This window comes from Lepidochelys kempii, chromosome 5, assembly GCF_965140265.1.
Source record: "Lepidochelys kempii isolate rLepKem1 chromosome 5, rLepKem1.hap2, whole genome shotgun sequence".
Lineage (NCBI taxonomy): Eukaryota > Metazoa > Chordata > Testudines > Cheloniidae > Lepidochelys > Lepidochelys kempii.
In genome coordinates, this window is record NC_133260.1 from 2,177,474 (window position 1) to 2,203,420 (window position 25,947).

Here is a 25,947-nt window from a genome sequence, read left to right on the forward strand (position 1 = left end):
AACAGTTTTAGAAAACATCTTTCAAAGAGAGATATTCCCCCGTCATCTTGAAAGTTTTTTGAGTGTTCCCTTGAAAAACAAACTGGTAAGTGCTAAGCACAGACTCTTAGAAGGATTTTTCATGCTTGAGGCAACACATATCACAACATTCTGTTTTAATAAATCCTCCAATAAAGAATACACATGAAACAAAAAAGTGAACTATTAATTTAAAACAGCGTAATTTACATCATTGGAGAAGGCTACCTACTACTGAAGTCAAATATTGATTGATAACTGCTTTGATTGGTCCTGCTTTGAGCAGGGGGTTGGACTAGATGACCTCCTGAGGTCCCTTCCAACCCTGATATTCTATGATTCTATGATAGAGGAAAAACATGGTTCAAAGCCATAGGCAAATTAAGACTTGAGAGGGAAAGGGCATTCATTTTCTGATGTACTGAACAGTTCCTTATTCTGAACAGGTTTCAGAGTAACAGCCGTATTAGTCTGTATTCGCAAAAAGAAAAGGAGGACTTGTGGCACCTTAGAGACTAACCAATTTATTTGAGCATAAGTGAGCTGTAGCTCACGAAAACTTATGCTCAAATAAATTGGTTAGTCTCTAAGGTGCCACAGGTACTCCTTTTCTTTATTCTGAACAGTTTTTTATGACTTACTACAAAAGGAAAAATGAAAAAAGCAATTGTAGATAAATCACAATGACTTAAAATAAGGAAATCAATAGGTATTTCAGAACAGGGTTCAGACACATGCTGCCTCCATCAGTCTCTGGAATATAGAAGCCCCTCCACCCTACAACTCACCAACATTTCCCGGGCTTTATAGTGATTTGAGGTTAAGAGAGTTTATCCCCTGACTTCTAACTAGACTAGGTTAGAGGTCTGGACACAGTGAGGATTGCAAGGCTTCATTTTACCAGATCATTGTTAATAGGTCAGCTCTATGGGCCAGATTCTCAGCTGGGGGAGATCAGCACAGCCCCACTGAAGTCAACACAGCTACACCAGTTTCACCAACTGAGTATCTGACTCTGTATGTTTGTTACCTCCCCTTCCAATAACATAATGCAGTCTTACATGAGAACCAAGCGGTGAGGAAATTGAGTGATTTACACAGACATTACTGTTTACTTATTCGTACACTGAGTGCATGGGCACCATTAGTAAACACTATCCTCTATTTACTTTCGATCTCTGGTACTGGTTATATTTACAATCTTAATCTCAAAGCCAAGGCCACTGTCGATGTTAAGGGATTTTACTTTTAATCCCTACCACTGCTACCACAAATTCATCTCCACCACCAATACGGAGCCTTCGCCTAGACAGGTATCTGGCTACCCCAGTTGATGTTAATGCTGCACCAGAGCAGATCAAACCAACAGAATGTTTAAAGCATTTGCAACAGTCGGTGACCTGTCTACATTAGGGCTCCCAAATCCCTGTTCGCAATAGTGGAATATTTCCCTGGGGTCTCACCTCATGGACAGATCTTTCAGAAAAATTACAGAAACGTAAAATCATACTATCCATGCACATGGGCTTCAGCTTCACCTGTCATTTCACTGTAAGCATGGTACACGGGCTAGTTTAACATTTACTATTCTACTAATCACTGATGGAGCCACCTGGAGAAGCGTGGACCCATTCATTACTAAACAGTTCCACTCCTGAAACTGGCAAGTTTAAGTACTGATAGCTGAAAAACACTTTCTTATTGGATTTTGTAACTACTGTAACTTGGGAAAGAACCTGGTCACAGAGGACGACACAAAAAACCCCAAAACACCTGCTATTTTGGAGATACATGACTAGGATCCTCAAAAAGAATATGAAGCCTGATCATTTGTATTCCATTTTACAGCAATTTCAGTAATGCATTATTACATAGTTTGAATTTTAGCATATGGTATAGATTGCTTATTGCGGATTTTTTTGTTTGTTTTTTTAATTGACTCAATATTGTTACATCATATGTACTTTGTATCTGTAACCATTTACAAATCACCTATAAAGCATTTAATAAGTAGTTCAACCACCGAGTTAAATATTGCATATCCAGCTGTAGTAATAGTAGACTTTAGAAAAAAAATTAAAAAACTTTTTAATATACCTGAATTCATTTCATCGGTCGAAATCAAGCTTGCTTCCTGTGCGAGGTCCTTTAAAAGTCTCCTACGCACTTGTCTTTTTTCCCTTAGCACATTTTTGAAGTTGTTGATGCACTTGTTCAGGTAGATAGTCTCTGCACACACCTTTTCAAGGCTCACGGGTCTGCACTCCTTTGTTTGCTCAGGTAGAGAGCTAGCATCTGTCACTATCTCACCAGAAGGTAGGGACTGTCCAGCATAAATCTCCGAGTCAGAACTCAACACCAAACTAGGGACAGGAGACTCATGAGGGACAGGTGGAAGCCTGGAAGGAACAAATTGCATTTGAACTACAGCTTCACTGTTGGCAGACGTGTTGGCCTGGCTCTCAGAAGACTGACTGGGGGGGCTTTCTGTAAAGTTATCAGAGCTACCACAGACACCTACACCACTCAGCGCAAGTCCACCATCATGTTCCATTTGGAAGCTGGCATCATTTTCCAGGAGGACTTCAGAGTCACTGGTCTCCAGCTTGTGAAACACCACCTGTAGAGCTGATCTAAAATGATGAATAGCTTTCCCAAGTTTGTTAGTATAAAACTTCATGTCCACAAGATCAATGTTATCCTGGGAATGGTCAAGAAAATACTGGGAATTTTCTAACACATCCCTAAAGACCTGGTCAGTTTGATCTTGGTCATTCAGATCTATCTGGACCATATCTTTCAGCGTATCACTACTATCAGCTAGTTTATCTGCTGTGTGAACACTGCTTACAGTTGTAGCACCCGTAGACTGATCTTCCAAGAGAAGATTTATTTGCTCTGTACTGAGGAACTCAAGCATGGTGTTACCGTCCATTTCATTTTCTCCTGTAGTTATTCCCTCAGCTTTGTCCTCCTCTAAAGGGGAAGAGCAGTTCTTAGCCACATTTTCAGCATCAAGCCCAAGTTCTCTTCCATCACATAAAGCATGTATATGGCTGGTGTGATCTGAGGTCTCTGGGGAGTGGCAGGAATTTCCTTCATCTGTTTTCGGCAAACGAGTCACCTGAAGAGTTTGCTGAGGTGTGTGGGAAACATGGAGAACAGGCAGAGGAGAGTCACTCTTTTGTGAAGTTTGCTCATTACAGTTGTTTATAATTTGCGATACTTGCCCCATTTTTATCTCAAGTTCAGAGATCAAGTTACTTTTCTTAGCTAAGGTTGACTTGTGTGTAAAACCAACTCTCTCCCCTAGACACTGTGTTTTTCTACTTGTGTTTTTGTACCTAACCTGGTAAGATTCAGTTTGAAGGTGTGCATCACCACCAGTTCTTTGAGCCTCTTCATCACAGTTCAGAGAACTCCAGTGATTTTTCTTGAGGCCAGGCTGCAGTAATGAGAGTGGATCTGCTCGGCAGCCCCTTTGGCCAGTCTGTTGGTTTTCCTCTTCGCTAGCAACAATCCTGACCCCCGTGCTTTGCATGAGAATAGACTTTTGTAAAATGAAATCTCTTTGTTCAGGGTTTGCAAGTTTCACAATTGCTGGTCTTGGTACTAACGGTTTGCCTGGAGTTGCGTTTGACCTATAAGCATCTTTTATGTACTTACTACACTGGATACCATTCAAGCAGTAGTACTCAGACAAAAAGCTGCAAATGAGCTCCATAGTGTTTTCACCATCTTGTTCTGGGATACCATAAAAGTATAACACTGGTTCTTCCTTGCGTACAGCTCTGTATGCCTCCCTGGTGTGTGTGACGTGAGAGGTTTTGGCAGTGGAACCGCTCTGTAAGCCTTCTATCTCACTCAAGACCGTGTCTACACAGCTGGACACTTCATCCACTGAGCCTTTTATCAAGGTAAGGTGTTGCCGGAGTTCTGCAATCTCTGTCTGGATGCGACTTATCCCCTGTAACTCTTTAACAATGTACTCAATCACATCTGCAGAATGGTCTCTTGGTGGAAGGCTATTACTGTTGTATGCTGGAAGCTTATTTTCATTCTCAGTGCTCTCTCTCCAACTCATGGTAATACTAAGGGTAGAAAGGTCCTGCCCCTCAGATATTACACCCTTGCTCTGACAAATAGGCTGCATAGTACCCTCAGATGATATTCCTCCTAAGTCTTGCTGATTCCGTTGAACTGAGCATGGTATTTTTACACAGCCATCCCAGTTAAGTTCCACGTCACCAACACAGACGTCACTCATCTCCCCAGAACCATTTCTCCTGTCCTGAGCAAAGCCCACTCCAATAGGAGAAAATTCAGTGCTTGTGGATTTCCTCTTTATCCCACAAACATACATGTCTGTTTCAATTTCTACTGGGGAAAGCTGGTGACTCGGACTCACTGAGATCTCATTTACTTGGCCTTGCAGAAGTCTCTTCATTTTGTCCCTCAGATACAAGTGGAGTCTTTGCTTCTTGAATTGCTTCCTGGCCAAGAGTTTTTAGAACAGATTTTCTGTGCAGAAGAAGAATATCGTGTTCTGGCCTTTTCAATCTACTGCTAACAAACATCAGCAGCAGCCGCACCTGTGTTTCTCCATAGTACAATATAGCAGTACAAGCACACATCAGTCACTGCCCAACGCGCACACGCCCATCCAGGGTTTATTCTTTCATGGAGCAGCTACCAAAAGAGAGGAAAATATTGCATTCCAATCAGAAAATACAAGGCAATTTTCCGCATATAATAAAAAGTAATCGCATCCACAAAAAGCCAGTTAGAAAGAGAATCTATTCTTTCAAATGTTCCTACCATAATGCACTTATTTCAGCTGTTGAACTGACAACCAGTTCTACGTGAGGCATTCTTTAATAAAGCAAGTGTCTCTCCCTCTCTACCTCCCTTTCCACAAGGAGGAAAAAAATACCAAAGAATCCAAAGCCCTCTGACGAGTCAATGTGTGACCATGCCTTTTCTACAGCTACAACTGCAAATCCCACAAAAGTAGCTACCCCTTCTGAATACAAAATTCTATCCCAAAATACGAAGGATTCTCTTTCTGCAGGTGTCCCTTCTCCCTGGGCCCACCATCTTCACCCTTTCTTGCTTCAAAAGGGAAGTAAGATCAAGTTTAAATTTGCTCGGTATCAGCAATCCCCAAGGAATCACTGAGATTGACATAATGCAGCAGCAAAGACTGGATGATAGTTTTGGGACTATAAAACTCTTTCATTATTTTAATAATAAATGTTAAAATAAGAAAGTAACACTAAAGAAACATGCAAAGCTTACAAGCTCCCAAATTAACCTACATTTAATATATGCCATATACAGATTATGAACAAACTGACTGATCTGACAGGATGATGTCATTCTTATTCCAGTTCTCTGGATTTTACACTGGATCATTCCAGGATCACACCCATCCCCCAGAAAGGAAATTAACACTGTATTATCTGTTTAAGGCTCGTCTGACCCCCATTAGCATAATATCTGAGCACCACACAGTCCCGGGGCTTGTCTCCACAGCAAGGTACTGAGCAGCAAACCAGAGTGTGGCTCTAAAGCAGTGTGACTCTACATTCCCTTATGGACACTGCTGCAGCATGCTGAGAGTCTCGGAATGCCATCAGTGCACTGTAGATTCACACCCTGACATGCCGCACAGTGACCTGCCATGTAGACAAGCCCTTAGTGTCACCTCAGCATCCCCATTTTACAGGTGGGGGAACCAAGGCAGTGAGAGATACGCTCAAGGTCACACAAAGTATGTGTCGAATAGGGAATTGAATCTAGGTCTCCTAATCTTCAGGCTAGTGCCTTAACCGCTGTATTATCCCTCCTCTCCCAGGCATGTGCTCTAATCAGGACAGCATGTGGCACAGCTGGTCAGTGTAGGAGCAATACTAAATGCCTCTCATTTTCTAATCAATATTCAGTCCTAGAACAATTATTTTAAACAAAAATAATTCCACAGTGCATTGAGACAAACAGCACATAATGAATCACTGAGCACAACATAAAAATGGCCATACTGGGTCAGAGCAATGGTCCACCTAGCCCAGCCTCCAGTCTCCAACAGTGGCTGGTGCCAGATGCTTCAGAGGGACTGAACAGAACAGCGTGATTTATTGAGAGATTAATCCCCCATCGTCCAGTCCCAGCTTCTGGAAGTCCCGCTACTGCCTAAGTATTAATATTTTTACCAACAAATAAAGCCTTTGGGGTGCAGTTTTAGCCCATACACCAGTTTCTGAGAATGAAGGCTTACTGTAATGTCATTACCTTTGAGTGGGAAGTCTAGAATTCTTCTGTAAAAGCAGGGGAAGGGAGAGTTAAAGGGAGCTTCTCCTCTTCTTTTGAATTACCAGCAGAGTAAACTCAAGCCTCTCCTACACTTTACACAAGCACTTAATCTCCATCCTGAAAGCTCAACACAAAGCTAACCTGGTGCTTGGCACAACTGCTATGAGTCTCATACATGATTCAATCCACAACAGGGATCTTCCTTTGCTTCATTTTGATGCTACTTAGCTGAGCAGCACCAGGTCAACTGCTTGCATAGCGAATCACAATCTGAGCTTTTCCCAGGGGGTCTTTGTAAACACACTACACCCCACCTCCTTTGGAGAGTAGCATGTACTCGCTCTGCAGTACTCCTAGCCAAGAGAGAGGGCCCAGTAACTGATCCCATATATCTCTCATTATGTGGCTATACAGTGTACTAACCATAGGAGTATCAAAATGCTTAATTTTATTTGCACTGAGGTTATGGCCTGTCTTAGGGCCTGACCCAAGGTCCCCTGAAGTCAGGGGGAGCCCTTTCATAAAATGAGGGGCAAACCCAAAGTTCATTGAAGATGTATCTTTTAAAAAAAATCAAAAAAAGTATTTACTTATTTCAATTTACAGAGTACCTATCCAGAGCTCTATATGTCTACAGCAAAGCTGGGCTATGAAACTCATTCCCATAATACATCCCCCTCTAACTACACCCCACGACTATAACTGGTCCACTTTTTCATATAACATTCTCATTTTTAGTAACCATTTTCTAATATTTTCAATTAATACATTTTGGTTTTGGTTTTACCCTTCTGCTTTTCTTCAGGAGGGAGGATTCCTTACATCTGGACAAAGCAATGCTTGCCAACACTCACCTTTGTATTAATTAGATCAATTTACTTTGCCATAATTAAGGTTGTGTATACTGGAAAGATACTTCCACAGTTGTATCAGCACTTTAGTTTACAAATCGCATTATTCCATTGGTGGAATTTAGCATCCCAATGTAGTTTTCATTCCAAAATGTAACATGCACCTCCAAAGAGGCTAGTCAGACAGAGTTATGCTGAAAGATAAAAGTATTCCCATTTCATAATTTTTTGCACTCTTCTTAGGAAAAAATGTTTTGGTTTAATAAAGTGAAAGTGTTCAGGCCCTAGTCCATAAAAAATGTAGCGTTTTTCTTTTTACGATTTAACTACTCCCTCAGGGAGCTGCACTGACCTAGGAAATAACGTTTGTTCAGGCTATATTTCTCCATCAATTACGTAGTTACCTCTTCAAGTCACTTAAGAATAATCTTTTTAAACACTAACAATTTTTAAATTACTCAGGCACACAGTTACAGAGATTTACAATGTAGAATGTTAGTCTCTCTGTGGGGCAGAAGAAAGTAAAGATAAAAAGTTGTGGCTTCTTATGTACATGAGCCAAGTATCATACATATCAAGTCAAAGTTGCAGGAACTATCAGAAGCCTGCATCCCAAGAAAGGGGGGGAAATTAATAGGCAGGAGTTGTAGACCAGGCTGGATGAGCAAGCATCTCAGAGAGGTGATTAAGAAAAAGCAGAAAGCCTACAAGGAGTGGAAGATGGGAAGGATTAGCAAGGAAAGCTACCTTGAGGTCAGAACATGTATGGATAAAGAGAGAAAGGCCAAAAGCCATGTAGAGTTGGACCTTGCAAAGGGAATTAAAACCAACAGTAAAAGGTTCTATAGCCATACAAATAAGAAGAAAAAGAAAGAAGAAGTGGGACCACTAAACACTGAGGATGGAGTGGAGGTTAAGGATAATCTAGGCATGGCCCAATATCTAAACAAATACTTTGCCTCAGTCTTTAAATAAGGCTAATGAGGAGCTTAGGGATAATGGTAAGACAACAAATGGGAATGAGGATATGGAGGTAGATATTACCACATACGAGGTAGAAGCCAAAACTGAACAGCTTAATGGGACTAAATCGGCGGGCCCAGATCATCTTCACCCAAGACTATTAAAGGAACTGGCACATGAAATTCCAAGCCCATTAGCAAAAATTTTTAATGAATCTGTAAACTCAGGGGTTGTACCGTATGACTGGAGAATTGCTAACACAGTTTGTATTTTTAAGAAAGGGAAAAAAAGTAATCCGGGTAACTACAGGCCTGTTAAGTTTGACATCTGTAGTATGCAAGGTCTTGGAAAAAATTTTGAAGGAGAAAGTAGTTAAGGACATTGAGATCAATGGTAAATGGGACAAAATACAACATGGCTTTACAAAAGGTAGATCATGTCAAACCAACCTGACCTCCTCCTTTGAGAAGGTAACAGATTTTTTAGACAAAGGAAACGCAGTGGATCTAATTTACCTCGATTTCAGCAAGGCATTTGATACGGTTCCACATGGGGAATCAGCAGCTAAATTGGAAGAGATGGGGATCAATATGAACATTGAAAGGTGAATAAGGAACTGGTTAAAGGGGAGACTACAACGGGTCACACTGAAAGGTGAACTGTCAGGCTGGAAGGAGGTTACTAGTGGAGTTCCTCAAGAATCGGTTTTGGGACCAATCTTTTTATTACTGACCTTGGCACAAAAAGCAGGAATGTGCTAATAAAGTTTGCGGATGACACAAAGCTGGGTGGTATTGCCAACACAGAGAAGGACCGGGATATCATACAGGAAGATCTGGATGACCTTGTAAACTGGAGTAATAGTAATAGGATGAAATTTAACAGGCAAAAGTGCAAGGTCATGCATTTAGGGATTAATAACAAGAATTTCAGTTATAAACTGGGGATGCATCACTCGGAAGTAACAGAGAAGGAGAAGGACCTCGGAGTATTGATTGACCACAAAATGACTATGAGCCGCCAACGTGATACGGCCGTGAAAAAAGCTAATGCGGTCTTAGGATGCATCAGGCGAGGTATTTCCAGTAGAGATAAGGAGGCGTTAGTACCGGTATACAAGGCACTGGGGAGACCTCCCCTGGAATTTACTGTGTGCAGTTCTGGTCTCATGTTTAAGAAAGATGAATTCAAACTGGAACAGGTACAGAGAAGGGCTACTAGGACGATCCAAGGAATGGAAAACCTGTCTTATGAAAGGAGACTCAAAGAGCTTGGCTTGTTTAGCCTAACCAAAAGAAGGCTGAGAGGAGATAGGATTGTTATCTATAAATATATCAAAGGGATAAATACCATGGAGGGAGAAGAATTATTTAAGCTCAGTACCAATGTGGACACAAGAACAAATGGATTTAAACTGGCCATCAGGAAATTTAGACTTGAAATTAGACGAAGGTTTCTAACCATCAGAAAAGTGAAGTTCTGGAACCGCCTTCCAAGGGGAGCAGTGGGGGCAAAAGACATATCTGGCTTCAAGACTAAGCTTGATAAGTTTATGGAGGGGATGGTATGATGGGATAGCCTAATTTTGGCAATTAATTGATCTTTGACTATTAGCGGTAAATATGCCCAATGGCCTGTGATGGGATGTTAGATGGGGTGGGATCTAAGTTACTACAAAGAATTCTTTCCTGGGTGTCTGGCTGGTGAGTCTTGCCCACATGCTCTGGGGTTAGCTGATCGCCATATTTGGGGTCAGGAAGGAATTTTCCTCCAGGGCAGATTGGCAGAAGCCCTGGGGGTTTTTCGCCTTCCTCTGCAGCGTGGGGCACAGGTCACTTGCTGGAGGATTCTCTGCACCTTGAAGTCTTTCAACCACGATTTGAGGACTTCAATAGCTCAGACATAGGTCAGGGGTTTGTTACAGGAGTGGGTGGGTGAGATTCTGTGGCCTGCATTGTGCAGGTCAGACTAGATGATCATAATGGTCCCTTCTGACCTTGAAGTCTATGAGTTTATGATTCATACACAGATAGTGAGGTTAATGCCGAAGATATTCTGCTGTGTAAAACTATTTCTCTTTAATGATGGGGAGAAGGATTTCTGTGTTGCAAAGACTCCCTCACTATGCTTGGTGTTCACCACACTGTGTTCCTTTGCATCCAGCTATAACTCTGCCACGGTGGTTTAATGATTGTTCCTTTAGATACCAAAAAACAATGAAAGCTGGAATTTGCTTTCAGTTCATCTGTCTGTGGCTGAAACACTATTGTAATACACTGAAGAGCAGCAGATCATTACATGGGGCTTTTTTCTAGTGGAGCACCGTGATAGGGTGTTCACCACACACCAGCCTGGAAGGGGTTAATTAATCAGGTAGGGCATAGGTGAGTGGAATTAGGTGGTCTAAGTAATCCCCTGAATGGTAACAACAGAGCCTAGCTGACAAGGAAGGAGGCGGGGTTAGGATAAAGCCAGGAGGCTGGCAACAGAAAGAGGCTGCAGAGTTGTAGTGTACAGTCACTCTATGGGAGTGGGGAGACATGTTTCAGGCCACAGAGTGCAGTTGTCTGCACTTACGCCCTGGGAGGAGGGCATTTGAGCTGGTACACCCAGAGAGGGGAGAGCCAGAAGCTGTAGGAAGGAGTCCAGGGAAGGAGCAACAGGGTCTAAGGGAAAGCAGGCCACCGATGCAGGTATAGGGTCCCTGTAATGGAACCTGGAGCAGTGAGCAGGCCTGGGTTCCCCTACCAACATCCTCGGGGCAGTGCATGAGGAGACTGCCTCAAACAGTCGGTATGGAAAGACACTGATACACTGGAAGGAAAAGACGAGGGCCAAGGACTGGCTGGAAGGCCAAGTCACGAAGACAGAGCATCCTGAGTCGCACAGAGTGCAGCGAGCAATAAAAGTGGGGGGAACTGGACCTGGAAAGAGCTGATCACCACAGAAGCCAGCAGCACGCGCCACCTGCAGTGATTGGGCCCTGTGACAAGCCCTTACTCAAGAAGCTGCAACCGCTCCAAAGATGCCAGTCCAGTGCAAACACCACAGAACTGTGTAATTACACATATTCCTAAGGATTCTCATTATGGAGTGGCAATTTGTCAAAGTAAGGGAGAAAGGAATTAACTTGACTTCAGGAACAAATAATGACTAGCCAGCTTTTCCCAGGAAGAACAGACATGAAAGAGGTATTTCCCAAAAGACTGCTATGAAGTGGCCAGAGCAGAACACAGGAAGGTCTGCTCAAGCTGAGGGAGAACCCCATTCATAGGTTTCAAAGACAATTCATATACCACTTCATCCTACTGAAACACAGAAGGTAAAACCTTTCAGTTTCATCCAGAGGCAAACAGGATTGAAGGAAACGTTGCCACTGGGAAGAAAGTATCTTACTCCTTTCAGGCTAGCAGGTCATACGTTCTGTTGCTTCTACAGGCCAAGCTCATTGCACTCACCGGGGGCTCCTTGCATCCCTCCATTCTTCCCCACAAGCTCCCTGTGCATCACCCTCTCATCTTCTCTTTCAGGGACTCTCTGCAACCCTCCTACCGCCTCCCTCATGCCAGGGGCTTCTGTGTATCCCCTGTTCCTCCCTCCCCCAAAACCATTTATCTCCCATTGACAGGGGCTTTGTGGGCCCCCCAGACTCTCCATTCACCCCATGTTACCAGACATGGGCTCTGTATCCCCATGTCCATCTCCCACTATACCACTGTCCCCCAATTACAATGTGTGCTCCACCGTACCAGAGACAGATGCCATCAAATTGAGCGTAAGACCTCACAAGCTCAGCCACAACTCCAGACTAAATACACCCAAAGGAGTTTAAGAACTATAAATGAGAAGATCATTTCTTGCCAACAACTAATGCATCCAAGAGTGAGCCTATGCCACTGCAAATGAGAAATCAGAAAGAACTTGGAATTCCTGGAAAACCAATCTAGACCTGGATGATAAGACCAATGACCAAATCATGATGAACTGAACTGAGGGACACAGCTGAAACCTCTACTGTCTGACCCAACACCAGTACAACTAACAGGAGGCCTAGTCTCTAAAGAGAGAAAATATTTGCACCTTGACCTTTTTCTAGATATAGCAGGGCCCCTTGTTAGATGGATACTCTGCTTCACGTGTCATATGGTGGAAGTCACCACTCAAACTTACCAAAAAATCCATCTCTGGCCAAAGTGAGCAAAATCTCTCCAGATTTTTTGAGCTCCACAGGGATGAAGACAAACTTTTTAAAAAGTGAAAACGTTAAGGAATGAGGTGAATTAACACTCGTGAAAGCCAATGGAAGTTGCGTACCTAGCTCCCATTTCAGTCTTTGAATGTCTCCCCATAACGTATGAATGCCACAAATTCGTTTTCTTCTGGCCCTATAGATATACGACAGCAGAACAAGCAGGAGTGAAAATCAGGGGGACACAAGCAGTAAGCACACTGGGATGATAAACAAGAGTGTAAAAGGTCCAAAGAAGAAAACGAATAGATGCAATGATGAGACTAATGCTCGACATTCGGGGACATACAAGGGCTTTACATTCACAGTGCAGTTCTGAGGATTTTGGCTTTCCCCAAGGGAAAACAACTCGTTGCAACTTGGGCTGAGCGGTGGCTTTGACTTCACCCCAGCTCAGTCCCTCTGTCAACCATTGCACGGATACAGTGCAGAGCATGAGGAGCAGCTTTACAGCATCTTTCTCCAGCAGCACCGAGTGGCTCCAGGAAAGAGAAGTCAGTCTTAGTGAATGCGCCCTATTCTTTGCGTTGCTAAGCCATTGCCAGAATGTGTCCTCAGACCCCACTTCATCTGACCAAGAAGCTTTCAGAAGCCTGGTACTTTAAGACATATCTCCCACCCCAGTCCCCCAGTACAGTTAAAAGACTCAGTCTGAATGTGATGAAAGATGATCAAGGCAACACTAGAATGGTGAAGGGGCTCAAAGAGGGCAACAAATTCCAGCGGAGGAGAAATATTTTGGAACAGTCTTTCATCTACCAGGGCTCCCACAGAATGCACCCTGAGCCACGGTATCTGATTTCACATGAAACGTATCTGAAAATGCTTAAAGTTCTGTATTACCTGTGCTAACAATTAAATAAGAAAAGCAATGAGGTGAAATAATTGATACGTTACCTCATCAGTAAATGTAAAGAAATACCTGCTGAAATGCAGGACACTTTGTAACTGCAAGATTTTGACATGAACAAGAGAAAGGAATCTCATAGTTAAGGCTGCCATAGCAACCTCTGCCAGCACTCTTCTACATGCTGCAACATTGTTTCCTCCTGAGAATTTTTATAGAATCTTAAATATACTCATTGCTGAAAGGGTTTCAATAAAGACCCAAACGATGGGGTCTGAGTGGTGTGGAACAGCTACAGGCACTGTTGCTGGCAGTACCATCTCTGGAGACTGGCAGGCTACATTTTAATTGACAAAAAAAGGTTTAGGCTTTGATTAGACAGCGCTTGAGGGAGGCAACTTCGTATTTCTTTGCTTTTTTCTAACACCTCTTCTCTTCCAAAACTTGATTTTTCAATAAGTAATAGAAATTGCCACTTGTTTTAGAGTCATAATACGAATTACTTTTTAAAAAAATTACACAGCTCAGTGAGTCTGGATTCATGGCAGCAGCACTAAGTGCTGCTAAAAGAGAGAATAATCTGAAAACTCGTTCACCTGGAGGACATTACTGCTACTGAAGTGACAGAGAAGATGTGCACGGCACTTTACAGATGAATTTTAAAAAGGGAACATGCCCATAGCATTTATAATCAAAGTGAAAGAATGGTGGATGCTGCACAAAGTATGAGAAAGAGCAACATTATAAGTAAGGGATTGTGAGCGACAGTTTTATTATACACGTCAGTTCCTTTTTTAATAATAATAGTGTTTGTTACTGTATAAGAGCAAGAACTGCAGTGACTGTTACAGTTCCAAACTGTTTCTGTTCTAATCACCATTTGCAGTTCCTCAGCCCTTTCTGAAACATTTCGGGAGGACGTTTTCCAGGTCTGGGGTTTGCCCAAGAATGGATTTGTTTGGAAAAGGTGAAAAACAGTGCAGGACATTTTTGTGCACACAGACAAGCCAACCTCGTCTCCTACCCCCAACCTAGTGGCATGCCCACTGGACCATCCTCCCTATCTCTCGCATGTCCTCATTTTTGGGAACTTAACTCTGCAACCCTAATATTCTTTTAACATTGCTGTTTGTGTGAGGTTTAGAGGGAACAAAGATGGGAGTGGTAAAGCAATACATGTATTAAGAGGGTAAGGATGTCCTGCTCGTTAGTGGCCAAAAATGAGCAACTTGTAGACAAGAGTCAAAGGAACGGAGCTGTCACGGAGTTAAAAGATGGGAATGGGCTGAATGCCACTCACTAGGAAAGTGACAGGTTTGAGTTTTACCACTGCAACTCATGCCTGACCCTGAGTAAATAACAAATCCTAAAGTATACTTTCAGACCTGAGAATGCCTTTCCAAGACACAGCACAGGGCAAGAGGATGAGAAGGCTGCCCTGAGAAACAAGAGGAAAACCTTATTTATTCATATTCTCATGCAAAATTACTTCTACCGATATACAGTAGCAAGTGGGGCAGTCAAGTGTTTGAATACAAACAGCAGATTAAGTGGAATTAATTTCAGCAGCTCTCTTAGTTTCATAATCTTCATGTTAAAGTATATTGAATTTTTCACCAGACTGGATAAATCAGGTCCCTCAAACAGAGCTTAGGTAAAAATGACAACCTAGGAGCATTGTAATTGATCAGAGATGAAAGTTTTCTTTAAAGCAGACATACCTAAATCAGAACCCTAGTGACCAAGCACTACAACTGACAAGCCAGGTTGAAAGGAAATGACACTTAACAACTGAAACACAAGTATCAGGTTTTCCTGACTAGTCACCTAGGATTCCAGAATTTAGGAAGCTACTTACTGGGTCATTGAAACTACTTCTGAACATTCCAGTTACATCCAAGGTAGAATGTGCATGCAGTGCTTCCAAATAACCTAGATATATCTTTCAATGAGAGACAGAGGCACAGTCATGAAATGGTTAAAGGATGCTAAGTGTTCTGTTTCAAGTAAGAGAATTGTTACAGGCTGTACCTTTCTCCCATTTGCAGTCTAAATGACAGACTGGCTTCCATAAAGAGAGCAGAGGGAACAGTTTGAGTTCCCAGGCAGCCCCAGTGTTTCTGACAATAGCCACCAGAATGAAAGAGGAGAAATAAGATTTTTCTCAGAACTGGAATTGCTCACTGAAAGGGCATGGAACTGATTTTCCAGCTTGCTGTCAATGCGTGTGGAGAACTGTGTGGGTTACAAGGTCAATCACAGTTGGAGATGGTAGGTAATGCTGGGTAGTCCAAAATGATGCAATTAGGAGATGCAAACTTGTGTGTTAAACAGTACTTATCACAGCTGGAGGTAACGATCGGCACTAGCTCATATCCCTGGCCAAGCTCTAACCGGCTCAGTAATTCTTCCTGGGATTTATCCCACCCTCAAAATGGGCTGAGGGATTTATTCCTTTGCAAGGGAATTGAAATGAACACTTCATTACAATGAGGGGGTGGGGTTTAATAAATTATTAAGCCCACTTAAGACTGTCTAGATCAATTTAAGGGGACAAACAGCAGCCATTGCCATTTAGATGAATTATGAAAGAGAACATATAAAGTTGATGGAACATGCTTGCTTTTTAGCTCACCCTGCTAAGCCTCAGCCAAAAAGGATTTTAGTCCAAGAGTGCTCAAACTGAACAAGATTTATTTCTCAAGGTTTCTTCCTTTGTATGTAAAGATAAATAGCATTGCCAGTCCTTTTTAAGTCTGGAAGTTCATCTCAGAAAGGCTTTCTGCATTAGTAATAGTGAGTCGCCCATAAAAAAGGGGCAGAAATAGAAGGTGAGAAGATATCTGAAATTGTCACACCATCTGCTCTGATTCACAAGCCTGTACAGCATCCCTGATGCTTGCTTCATGCCAGTCATCTCCCCTTGCCAGCTCACAAGCTCTTCAACCCATGAAATTAGGCCAATGGCAAACATTTTCAGGTTTTCTGTGACTGGCATTCATAGAAGAATCTGAAACCATTAACTGAGTTACTCAAACCAGTTACTTTTCAAGTGATCAAATTAAAATAATTTTCTAATTTAAAAAAAAAAACAAAATAAAAAAACTTTCCCCTCAACTATTCCCTTAGTAAAGATCTTTGATGCCAAGTTCAAGCAGAAATATAAACCCTCCTAACTCAAAGATATTCAGAATAAACACTGACACAACCTTCAACTATACCAATGCTAAAGACTCCTTCAGTAAATGAGTATAGATAGTAAAAATATAAAGCGTATGAATACACACATTATGGAGTAGGTTCTCCTCTCAATGCACGTGTGTTTAACTCCTGTAAGCTTCTGTTGGTTCTACTGTATCAGCAGGGTAATATCACCAAAATATATTACATAAATAAAGAATATATATATATATATATATAATCAACTTAAAAATACACAGCAATTTTCCTTGGACCCAATAAACTTTAGTACTTGCTGGCAAATTGAAGTTTACATTTAGCAAATTCACCTGTTCCAATCACTTACCTTACTGCTTCAAACAAAAATAAAAGGTTAAATTAAAAGGAAATTCACTGAATTAATAGAAAACTATAAAGCACAACAGCATGTTCTGACAGAAGAAGCAAATCTGGAAGGATTTGTAATCTTGTTACAGGTTAGCCAGACAATGAACTTTCACAATGTAGATTATAAACACATAATTCTTGGTGTCCCGTCACAGGTTGCTGGGAAGGAGATGCTATTGTAAAAGGCATCTCAAATATCCTGTTCTACCTCAACCCTGGGATACGGAATAGTGTAAAGTTCAAGACATTTAAAAAATGCAGACAGCTGCTAAATATCCAAAGTGAAAAACAGAAGGCAACAAATGTAAAGCCACAAATCCACAGAATCCAGTCAGTTTCAAGGAGGATTCCTCAAAAGAAATTTCTTAGTTCAGCAACATAATTCATTTTTCCCTTTTCCAGCCAGCACCAAGTGCAGTCAAACTTCAACTGTATCTTCAGTTGTGACTCAACAGAAAATATTGTACTTAAAAGAGGCAGAGAGAAAGCTGTGCAGCAATTGCTACTTCTACTCCTCCTCTTCGGCTGCTTCCTGCCTAAAGCCTTACGCATAACACCCTACCCTCCCTCTCTCCCTCACACACCAACACTCCTGGACTTGAAATGATTCTTCATGTTATTATCCATTCAGAAGGAAATGGAAATTGATGGAACCAATCTGACAATAAACCAAATACACTCTTCTGGAATCATGAGAGCAGACAGCACAGCACGGCAGGCTGACACATACTGGAAAAGCTCTCAGGGTGAGTCTATGGTAGCTCTGTAAAACCCTGTGTGGGGGGAGATATGGGGGCTGGGGATAACTGCAATTACTTAATGGCAAGAAAATTTTTTCCCCAGATTATTTTTTTATTATTAGCAGCAGCATCTACTGTCCACCCACCCTAATTTAGCTGCAAGAGATGTCGTCACCCTTGGAAGGCAGCTCAGTCATAAAAATCATCTTACATCCTACAGCAGAGGACTGTATCAATTCTGTTAAAAGACTGAGGAATTCAGGACTCAAAAGACATGCATGTTGATCTCCTGCTTCCAAAAATAAAAATCACTTTGTTAAAACACACACATGCACACAATAGAAAGGACATGGGGGTGTAATATATACAACCATGATTTTCTTAATTTATTTTGAAACATCAAGACTTCTCTTCTACTCATTCCCCACTATAGAATAAAAAACCTAACTTTGTGAGAAGTGAAGTACTTAATTTAAAAGGTCTTCCTCAGACACTGACTTTGTTCCCCGCTGGTCTATTCAAAACACTGCTGCTAGCCTTTCCAGCCTACTGTTCTAGCCATTAATCCTACTCTTCCAATTCTTCCACTGGATCTCCCTTCTCCACCACATCCACTGAAAGCTCATGTTTATACTTTTAGGTACTTCACATTAGACCCTTCCTCTCTTGGTTCTGGTTCTCCACTGAGTGAGCAACACTCTTCAGAGCTTGGAGTATGGAGCAGGAGCTGTGTAGGTTTCCCCACGGCACTTCAGTTCTGATGAGGGAACAACTCACTGATGCAGCATCTGTAAAGTTCTTCACACGCTAAATGGTGAAGTTTTCAAAGTGACTTAGGAACTTTTGAAAATCTCAATCTTAGCCCCTCCTGTCTGCTCATCTTCTGTCTATTTACTTGGTCTTGAACCTTTTTGTATATTCACCCACGCACCTAATTCTTTTAGCTATTCCAGCCTTGAGCATTTACTTTACCAATTCTTCCACAAAAACCTGTGTGCTTTCTTCCATTGTGCTCCTTATTGCATGGAATAACTACCCAGACTAAGCCATAAAGCCCTGCCTTCTTCCAAGCCCAACACTTACACCTTACCTCATTGCCTACAGCAAAAATGTCAGCTGATCATGGCTGGACAGCAGGGATTCCGGACAACATCTGTTTTAGGAGAGTAAAATGAGATTCTGCAAATTTTGCACATAGCTGCTCTAGGTAGCCACATGTTCCTATCACTGTTACCCATACCCTTTCTCGCCCATTGCCTCTGTTTGTTCTCACCTGCTGCTTTTTGTAGGTGGGAATTTTGAGGCAGGAACCATGATGTTTCCTATGTAGAATCATAGAATATCAGGGTTGGAAGGGACCCCAGAAGGTCATCTAGTCCAACCCCCTGCTCAAAGCAGGACCAATTCCCAGTTAAATCATCCCAGCCAGGGCTTTGTCAAGCCTGACCTTAAAAACCTCTAAGGAAGGAGATTCTACCACCTCCCTAGGTAACGCATTCCAGTGTTTCACCACCCTCTTAGTGAAAAAGTTTTTCCTAATATCCAATCTAAACCTCCCCCACTGCAACTTGAGACCATTACTCCTCGTTCTGTCATCTGCTACCATTGAGAACAGTCTAGAGCCATCCTCTTTGGAACCCCCTTTCAGGTAGTTGAAAGCAGCTATCAAATCCCCCCTCATTCTTCTCTTCTGCAGGCTAAACAATCCCAGCTCCCTCAGCCTCTCCTCATAACTCATGTGTTCTAGAGCCCTAATCATTTTTGTTGCCCTTCGCTGGACTCTCTCCAATTTATCCACATCCTTCTTGAAGTGTGGGGCCCAAAACTGGACACAGTACTCCAGATGAGGCCTCACCAATGTCGAATAGAGGGGAACGATCACGTCCCCTCTATTCGTGCAGCACCAGGATAATAAGGCCCTGATCTGATTGATGCCACTGAGTTACACTGTAATAGAACTGATTAATACTAAATGCACCGAATACTGTGCTATGACTTTCAGATGAAGCTCGAAATCCATTTACCCATGCTGAAAACTACCTAGAGGAGTAAATAAAATGAAATACAATCCAAGATTTCTATAGCATTAACCATCTTCAAAGCTCGGCACACAAATCCAGGACAGAATGAAAATGTTTTCCCAGGGGAACAAGGCTACAATAACTAACCTGAAAGTATCACAATTGAGCATAATTTTCTCATTGACTGTTAGAAAATCTGTCCAGCGCCTGGCAAACATTTGTAAGACGGAGCCTTTCAGCATGCATGTCATTTCTTATTTCTTAAGACTCCAGCATAGGAGACCCAGTCCTAGTATTGTATAACTATTTAAATCAACCCAGGTTCAGATCTGATTCAGTCTTCACTGCCTAGTTGGCAGGAGCTGTCAGCACTCAAGAGGCAATATGAGAGAAGCATAATGGGAGACGACAACGTCCTTTTGGTCAGGGTTTGAGAGCTCTGAAGGGAGTGGGATAACTAGAAGGATGGTCTCTGCACCCTGAGCTTTCGAAGATTAGCATATGAAATAGAATTTCAGTGATGTTACATGGTTTAGGACTAACTAATGGACAGTGGGCAGCTGCCACCAGTTAACAGAAGACAAGAGAGTCCTTCAATGACTGCAGGGTGCTGAGGAATGAAATGACAGCAAATACTGAGACTCTAATGAGAGTTCCAGGGAACAGAGACAGATGTGAACCTCAGAACTGCAGACCGAAATCTTGAAACATGGCTATGAAATAATGGAAAAGAAGTTAATCGAGCAGCAGAAGAAACTATTCCTCCTTGAGAACCTGGGGAATGTCTCTGCCTAAAGCCTGGTTGGGTTTTTTATTTGTTGGAGGGTGGACATTGGCAGAAATAATACTTTCCACATAAGGCCAGACAGCTGCAACTCAGATCTGACTAAACAGCCCAGGAGACAGAATGGACTTTACATCCAGGCATTCAGTTATCAGGGTTCACTGCAGTCAGTTATTTACCTTCCTGCAGAAAAATTAAATTTCTACTTACTTTAAATAACTTTTTTTTTTACTTCACTGCTGGGCTAAAATTAAAACCTGAGCCAGTAGGGAATTATTAAAACTGATAAAACTGAATTGAGAAATCAAGGCCAAATGCTTTGATGTGTATTCAGTTTATATTATTCTATTTTTAAAAAAATTCTTGTTATCTTTCCATGTCATTCCAGCTTTCTGTAGAGTAAAGCACCGAATTACTTATAAACTTGTAAAGTAAGCAATTCCTCACATAATAACGTACTGCAGCGAAGGTTGTAGATGATACAGCAGTACAAGCATTCAGGTTTATCCTCTTCTCCACAGCCACAAGGAGACCATCTATCAGTGGCATCAGGGCCACAACCTAGTCTGAAGCCTGACCAAAAAGGGCTTGAATTGCTGGAACTTGGTAGTTACCTCCACAATGACTGCACAAGAAAAGGGAGGATGACTACAGAGGTTTGCAGTCATTTGCATGATCACAACCAAGGTGACATGGCTGCAGACTCTGTTTTTGTGAACTGCAGAACTAGAACACATCCTTTCTTCTCGCAATTGATTTTAAATAAATCACCAATGCTCCCCATTTTCCATTACAACCAACCAATAGCACCACAATAACCTCTTGCTGTAGGCATCTCAGAGATATCTTCAAATGAAAGAATAAGCCTCCCTTTCAAGCACTGTACGAAGCATCAATTCCTTTTTTCATCCAGGAAGCAAGGATGGATGCAGCACCAGTGTGTGGGCAAAAAAAGGAATATAAGGTATATATCATACGTATTGGACATATAGGAAACAGACATGCTGGCCACAATTTGACTTTGAAGCTTTAGTTCAGGGGTTCTCAAACTGGGGGTTGTGACCCCTTACGGGGTCGCAAGGGCATTACACGGGGCATCGTGAGCTGTCAGCCTCCACCCCCAACTCCACTTCACCTCCAGCATTTGCACTACAATCATATGTCCAGTTATCTTAGACCAAGAAAACCCTCCAGCGCACAGAAAACTCTGAAAACCACAGCTCAGCCTCCCTGAGCCACCAGCAGGAACAGCTGGCCATCTCTATTGCTCTTCCCCTGAGGCTCCAGTCGTCCTACCAATGGCCCCAGAACCCTCCCCTCCTAGCTGGCCTGTCACTGTCCAGTCAGCAGACTGACCCTCAGCAGATTCACCACACTGCCCTCTGATGACCTGTTAGCATTCAGCCATTTCATTGCAATACTTTTGCCGGCTGGGGTGCTTGTAGTCCTGTAGCAGTTCTAAAATTGCTGCTTAAATTACAATCAGTTTTCTATGATTCTATGGGCCAAGTAATGTCAGAGCTCGAGAGGCCGTCTAGTCCAGCCCCCTGTGCTGAGGCAGGACCAAGTAAATCTAGACCATGCCTGACAGGTGTTTGTCCAATCTGTCCTTAAAGCCCTTCTGTGACAGGGATTCCCCAGCTTCCCTTGGAAGCCTGTTCCAGAGCTTAACTACCCTGAGAATCAAAGTTTTTCCTACTGTCTAACCAAAATCTCCCTTCCTACAGATTAAGCTCATGACTTCCTGTCCTACCTTCAGTGGACATGGAGAACAATTGATCAGTGTCCTCTTTATAACAGCCCTTGACCTATTGAAAGACTTATCAGGTTCCCCACAGTCTCTTCTCAACACTAAAGAGGCCCAGTTTTTCTACCTTTCCTCATAGGTCAGGTGTTCTCAACCTTTTATCATTTTTGTTACTCTCCTCTAAACTCTCTCCAACCTGTCCACATCTTTCCTAAAGCATGATGCCCAGAACTGGACACAATACTCCACTCATTGGTGCCTAATAGAGCAGGAGAATTACTTCCCATATCTTACATACAACACTCCTGTTAATATACTCCAAAACGATATTTACCTTTTTCACAACTGCATCACACTGCTGGCCCATGTTCAAATTGAGTATGTTTAGGCACATAGACAGCAAGAGAGCAGTTAATGCAAGGAGAACTCTCCCTCTGCTGCTTCCTCTTTCAAATTACATCTCTCTCTCTCTCTTTTAGTGATATCTAATATGTAGTCTTGATACTTCATGAGATCAACATTTTAGCTACACACCTAATTATAAAATCAACTTCACTGACTGAAGCAAAAGTTTCTGGAGTAAATATACAGAGATGAGTGGGAGGAAGAAATGGAATTATAGTCCCATTTGAAGTAGTGAGTGCAGAGGGGCTCCTAAAAGCTTCGGGTGAATTCAGAAAATGTGCAAGTTTTACATGCTTTAACTAAAAAATTGTGAGTCACAGGAATCACAGAACAAAATTAAACAAATAAAAGGTCGAGTATATTCCCCTGACCAGGGCCATGTCCTTAGGACCAAGAAACATGGGCATAGTCAGCTCCAGATATCCTTCCTTACCTGCCTCATGTTAGAGAGACCAGGTGGGCCAGGATAGCATCTGTTATTGGACCAACTTCTGTTAGTGAAAGAGACAAGCTTTTGAGCTTACACGGAGCTCGAAAGCTTGTCTCTTTCACCAACAGAAGTTGGTCCAACAACAGACATTATTTCACGCACCCTGTGTCATATATCCTGGGTCCAACATGGCTACAATAAAACTGCATAACTCATTTTAGAAAACCGAACTGTATTTAGCAAACGTTAGCCAACGTGTTCATCAATGTATTTTTAAACACTACTTCACACATTGTGGACACAGTTGTGTTTAACAACATTTTAGCTGGTGGCAATCAACCCACGGGTCCCCCAGTTTTTCTGGTCTCAAAGGCTGATGGTTGTTTCACCTCTCAGGCCATATGTATGCTACAGGAACTACAGCGGCATGGCTAAGGCACCGTAGCTAGGCTGGCATAACCTATAGTGCAGACACAGCTTACAGTGATGGAAGGGGTTTTTGTGCCACTGTAGGACTGTCACCTCCCCAAGCAACAGTAGCTGGGTCAATGGAAGCATTCTTCCCGCGACCTAGCTATGTCTGCACCCTTCACTGTTTCACACCCCTGAGCGCTGTAGCTATGTCAATTTAAATTTTAAGCGTAGATCAGGCCTCAGGGATAGTCTGTGTGAAGTTCCTTAACAGCCTGAGACACAAACAGCCCAATTAAAAATGAAGTTTAAATGGGAGAGAGAAAATCAGATTAAAACAAAAGAAATCGTCTCCATGTAGTACCTAGTCTGACACTCTGCAAAAGCTAGGCGAGATAGGTATGATTTAAGATTAGTCACAGGAGATGCTTATCTCCTATTTCCCTTCTGAGCTTTGCAGCCTGTCCATGAGACAGCATCTGGTTTGGGGTCCTCTTTGGGGTCCCCTTAGTTGTACCATCCAAGTTACTATGACTTGCCCTCCAGTTCTTCCCCTAATATGGCATAACAAGTTTCAAAGCATTCTGCCCAGGCACATGGATCTTACAGCACTTAGAAAAATCAGATCTGAAGGAAACTGCTCCAACCTTACTTAGTGTTACTGCTGCTGTTTCCCCCATAACACAGTGATGATCCTTCAAGTCAACAGTTATTACACTGAATCTCTCCTTATCCCTTATAACAACGATCCGTGTCAGAAATACTTAAACTCTACTGCAACAAATAAGCTGACTTTTTAAAGCATGACCACTATATTCATCTAAACTCTGGCCCCCTGACATTAAGGAAGCGTAAAACATTTTCTTGAAAGTAGGCATATATTGTCTTATGTACTACAACCCACAAACTCTATATTAACTGGAGCAAATCCAAGTAATGCTTGGAACATTTTCTTTTGAGACTTTTGTTAATTACCTCACTTTTTCATATTTTAGTTCCAATAGTAATTTAGAAATAAATATTTTGAACTTGTTAAGATTGTAGGCTGGGAAAGTATACAAATATGAGAAAGTAACTTTGAGTGTAGTGGGAGGCTGTCTTCCTGAATTACAAAAATATTCTGGTTTCAGAGTAACAGCCGTGTTAGTCTGTATTCGCAAAAAGAAAAAGAGGACTTGTGGCACCTTAGAGACTAACCAATTTCTTTGAGCATGAGCTTTCGTGAGCTACAGCTCACTTCATCGGATGCATACTGCGATGAAGTGAGCTGTAGCTCACGAAAGCTTATGCTCAAATAAATTGAAAAATATTCTGGGTTTAAGTACCCACAAGTCGTCATGGTACCATATAAAGCCTTCATTTTCAGGCATTTTGTCAAAAGCTAGGGTGTCAAGAGAAACTCAGCATGCAACATAAATACTTATTCTGCTCATAGGCAGCAGCAAAAATAGCAGAAATAAGGTGCCGGGTGCTGCCCAGAACATAAAGGAAGATAATGTCCAGGCTTGATTATTAAGTGTAAATTGTGGATAGAGTGAAGAAGCCAGGAAGAGGTAGAAGACAAAAAAAGAGCAGAAATACAGGGTGTAGCATAGTTTTGCAAAGACTTGAAGATTTATGGATAGGAACCTGGGAGGCAGTGACCATGAAATGGTCGAGTTCAGGATCCTAACACAAAGAAGAAAGGAGAGTAGCAGAATACAGACCCTGGACATCAGAAAAGCAGACTCTGACTCCCTCAGGGAACTGATGGGCAAGATCCCCCGGGAGAATAACATGAGGGGGAAAGGAGTCCAGGAGAGCTGGCTGTATTATAAAGAATCCTTATTGAGGTTACAGGGACAAACCATCCTGATGTGTAGAAAGAATAGTAAATATGGCAGGTGACCAGCTTGGCTTAACAGTGAAATCCTTGCTGCTCTTAAATACAAAAAAGAAGCTTACAAGAAGTGGAAGATTGGACAAATGACCAGGGATGAGTATAAAAATATTGCTCGGGCTTGCAGGAGTGAAATCAGGAAGGCCAAATCACACCTGGAGTTGCAGCTAGCGAGAGATGTTAAGAGTAACAAGAAGAGTTTCTTCAGGTATGTTAGCAACAAGAAGAAAATCAAGGGAAGTGTGGAGCCCCTTACTGAATGAGGGAGGTAACCTCATGACAGAGGATGTGGAAAAAACTAATGTACTCAATGCTTTTTTTGCCTATGTCTTCACCAACAAGGTTAGCTCCCAGGACTACTGGACAGCACAGCATGGGGAGGAGGTGACCAGCCCTCTGTGGAGAAAGGAGTGGTTCGGTGCTATTTAGAAAAGCTGGACGAGCACAAGTCCATGGGGCCGGATGCATTGCATCCGAGAGTGCTAAAGGAGTTGGCGGATGTGATTGCAGAGCCATTGGCCATTATCTTTGAAAACTCATGGCAATCGGGGGAGGTCCCAGATGACTGGAAAAAGGCTAATGTAGTGCCCATTTTTTAAAAAGTGAAGGAGGAGGATCCTGGAAACTACAGGCCAGTCAGCCTCACCTCAGTCCCTGGAAAAATCATGGAGCAGGTCCTCAAGGAATCAATTCTGAAGCACTTAGAGGAAAGGAAAGTGATCA

The 25,947-nt window shown here is 42.2% G+C and overlaps 1 protein-coding gene across 9 annotated transcripts in view; it reads right to left on the reverse strand.

The window, feature by feature from the left end:
• UNC13B (unc-13 homolog B) overlaps positions 1-25,947 on the reverse strand; it is a 381,168-nt gene that overhangs the window by 183,809 nt on the left and 171,412 nt on the right. Inside the window, exon 1 of one of the 9 annotated variants that reach the window (XM_073343306.1) lies at positions 2,116-4,683. The exons of the other annotated variants lie outside the window; for them this stretch is intronic. Within the exon in view, the coding sequence (XP_073199407.1) occupies positions 2,116-4,465 (2,350 nt within the window). The 5' untranslated portion in view covers positions 4,466-4,683. Of the gene's footprint in view, positions 1-2,115; positions 4,684-25,947 lie in introns of those variants that run through there. 9 annotated transcript variants of the gene reach the window in all.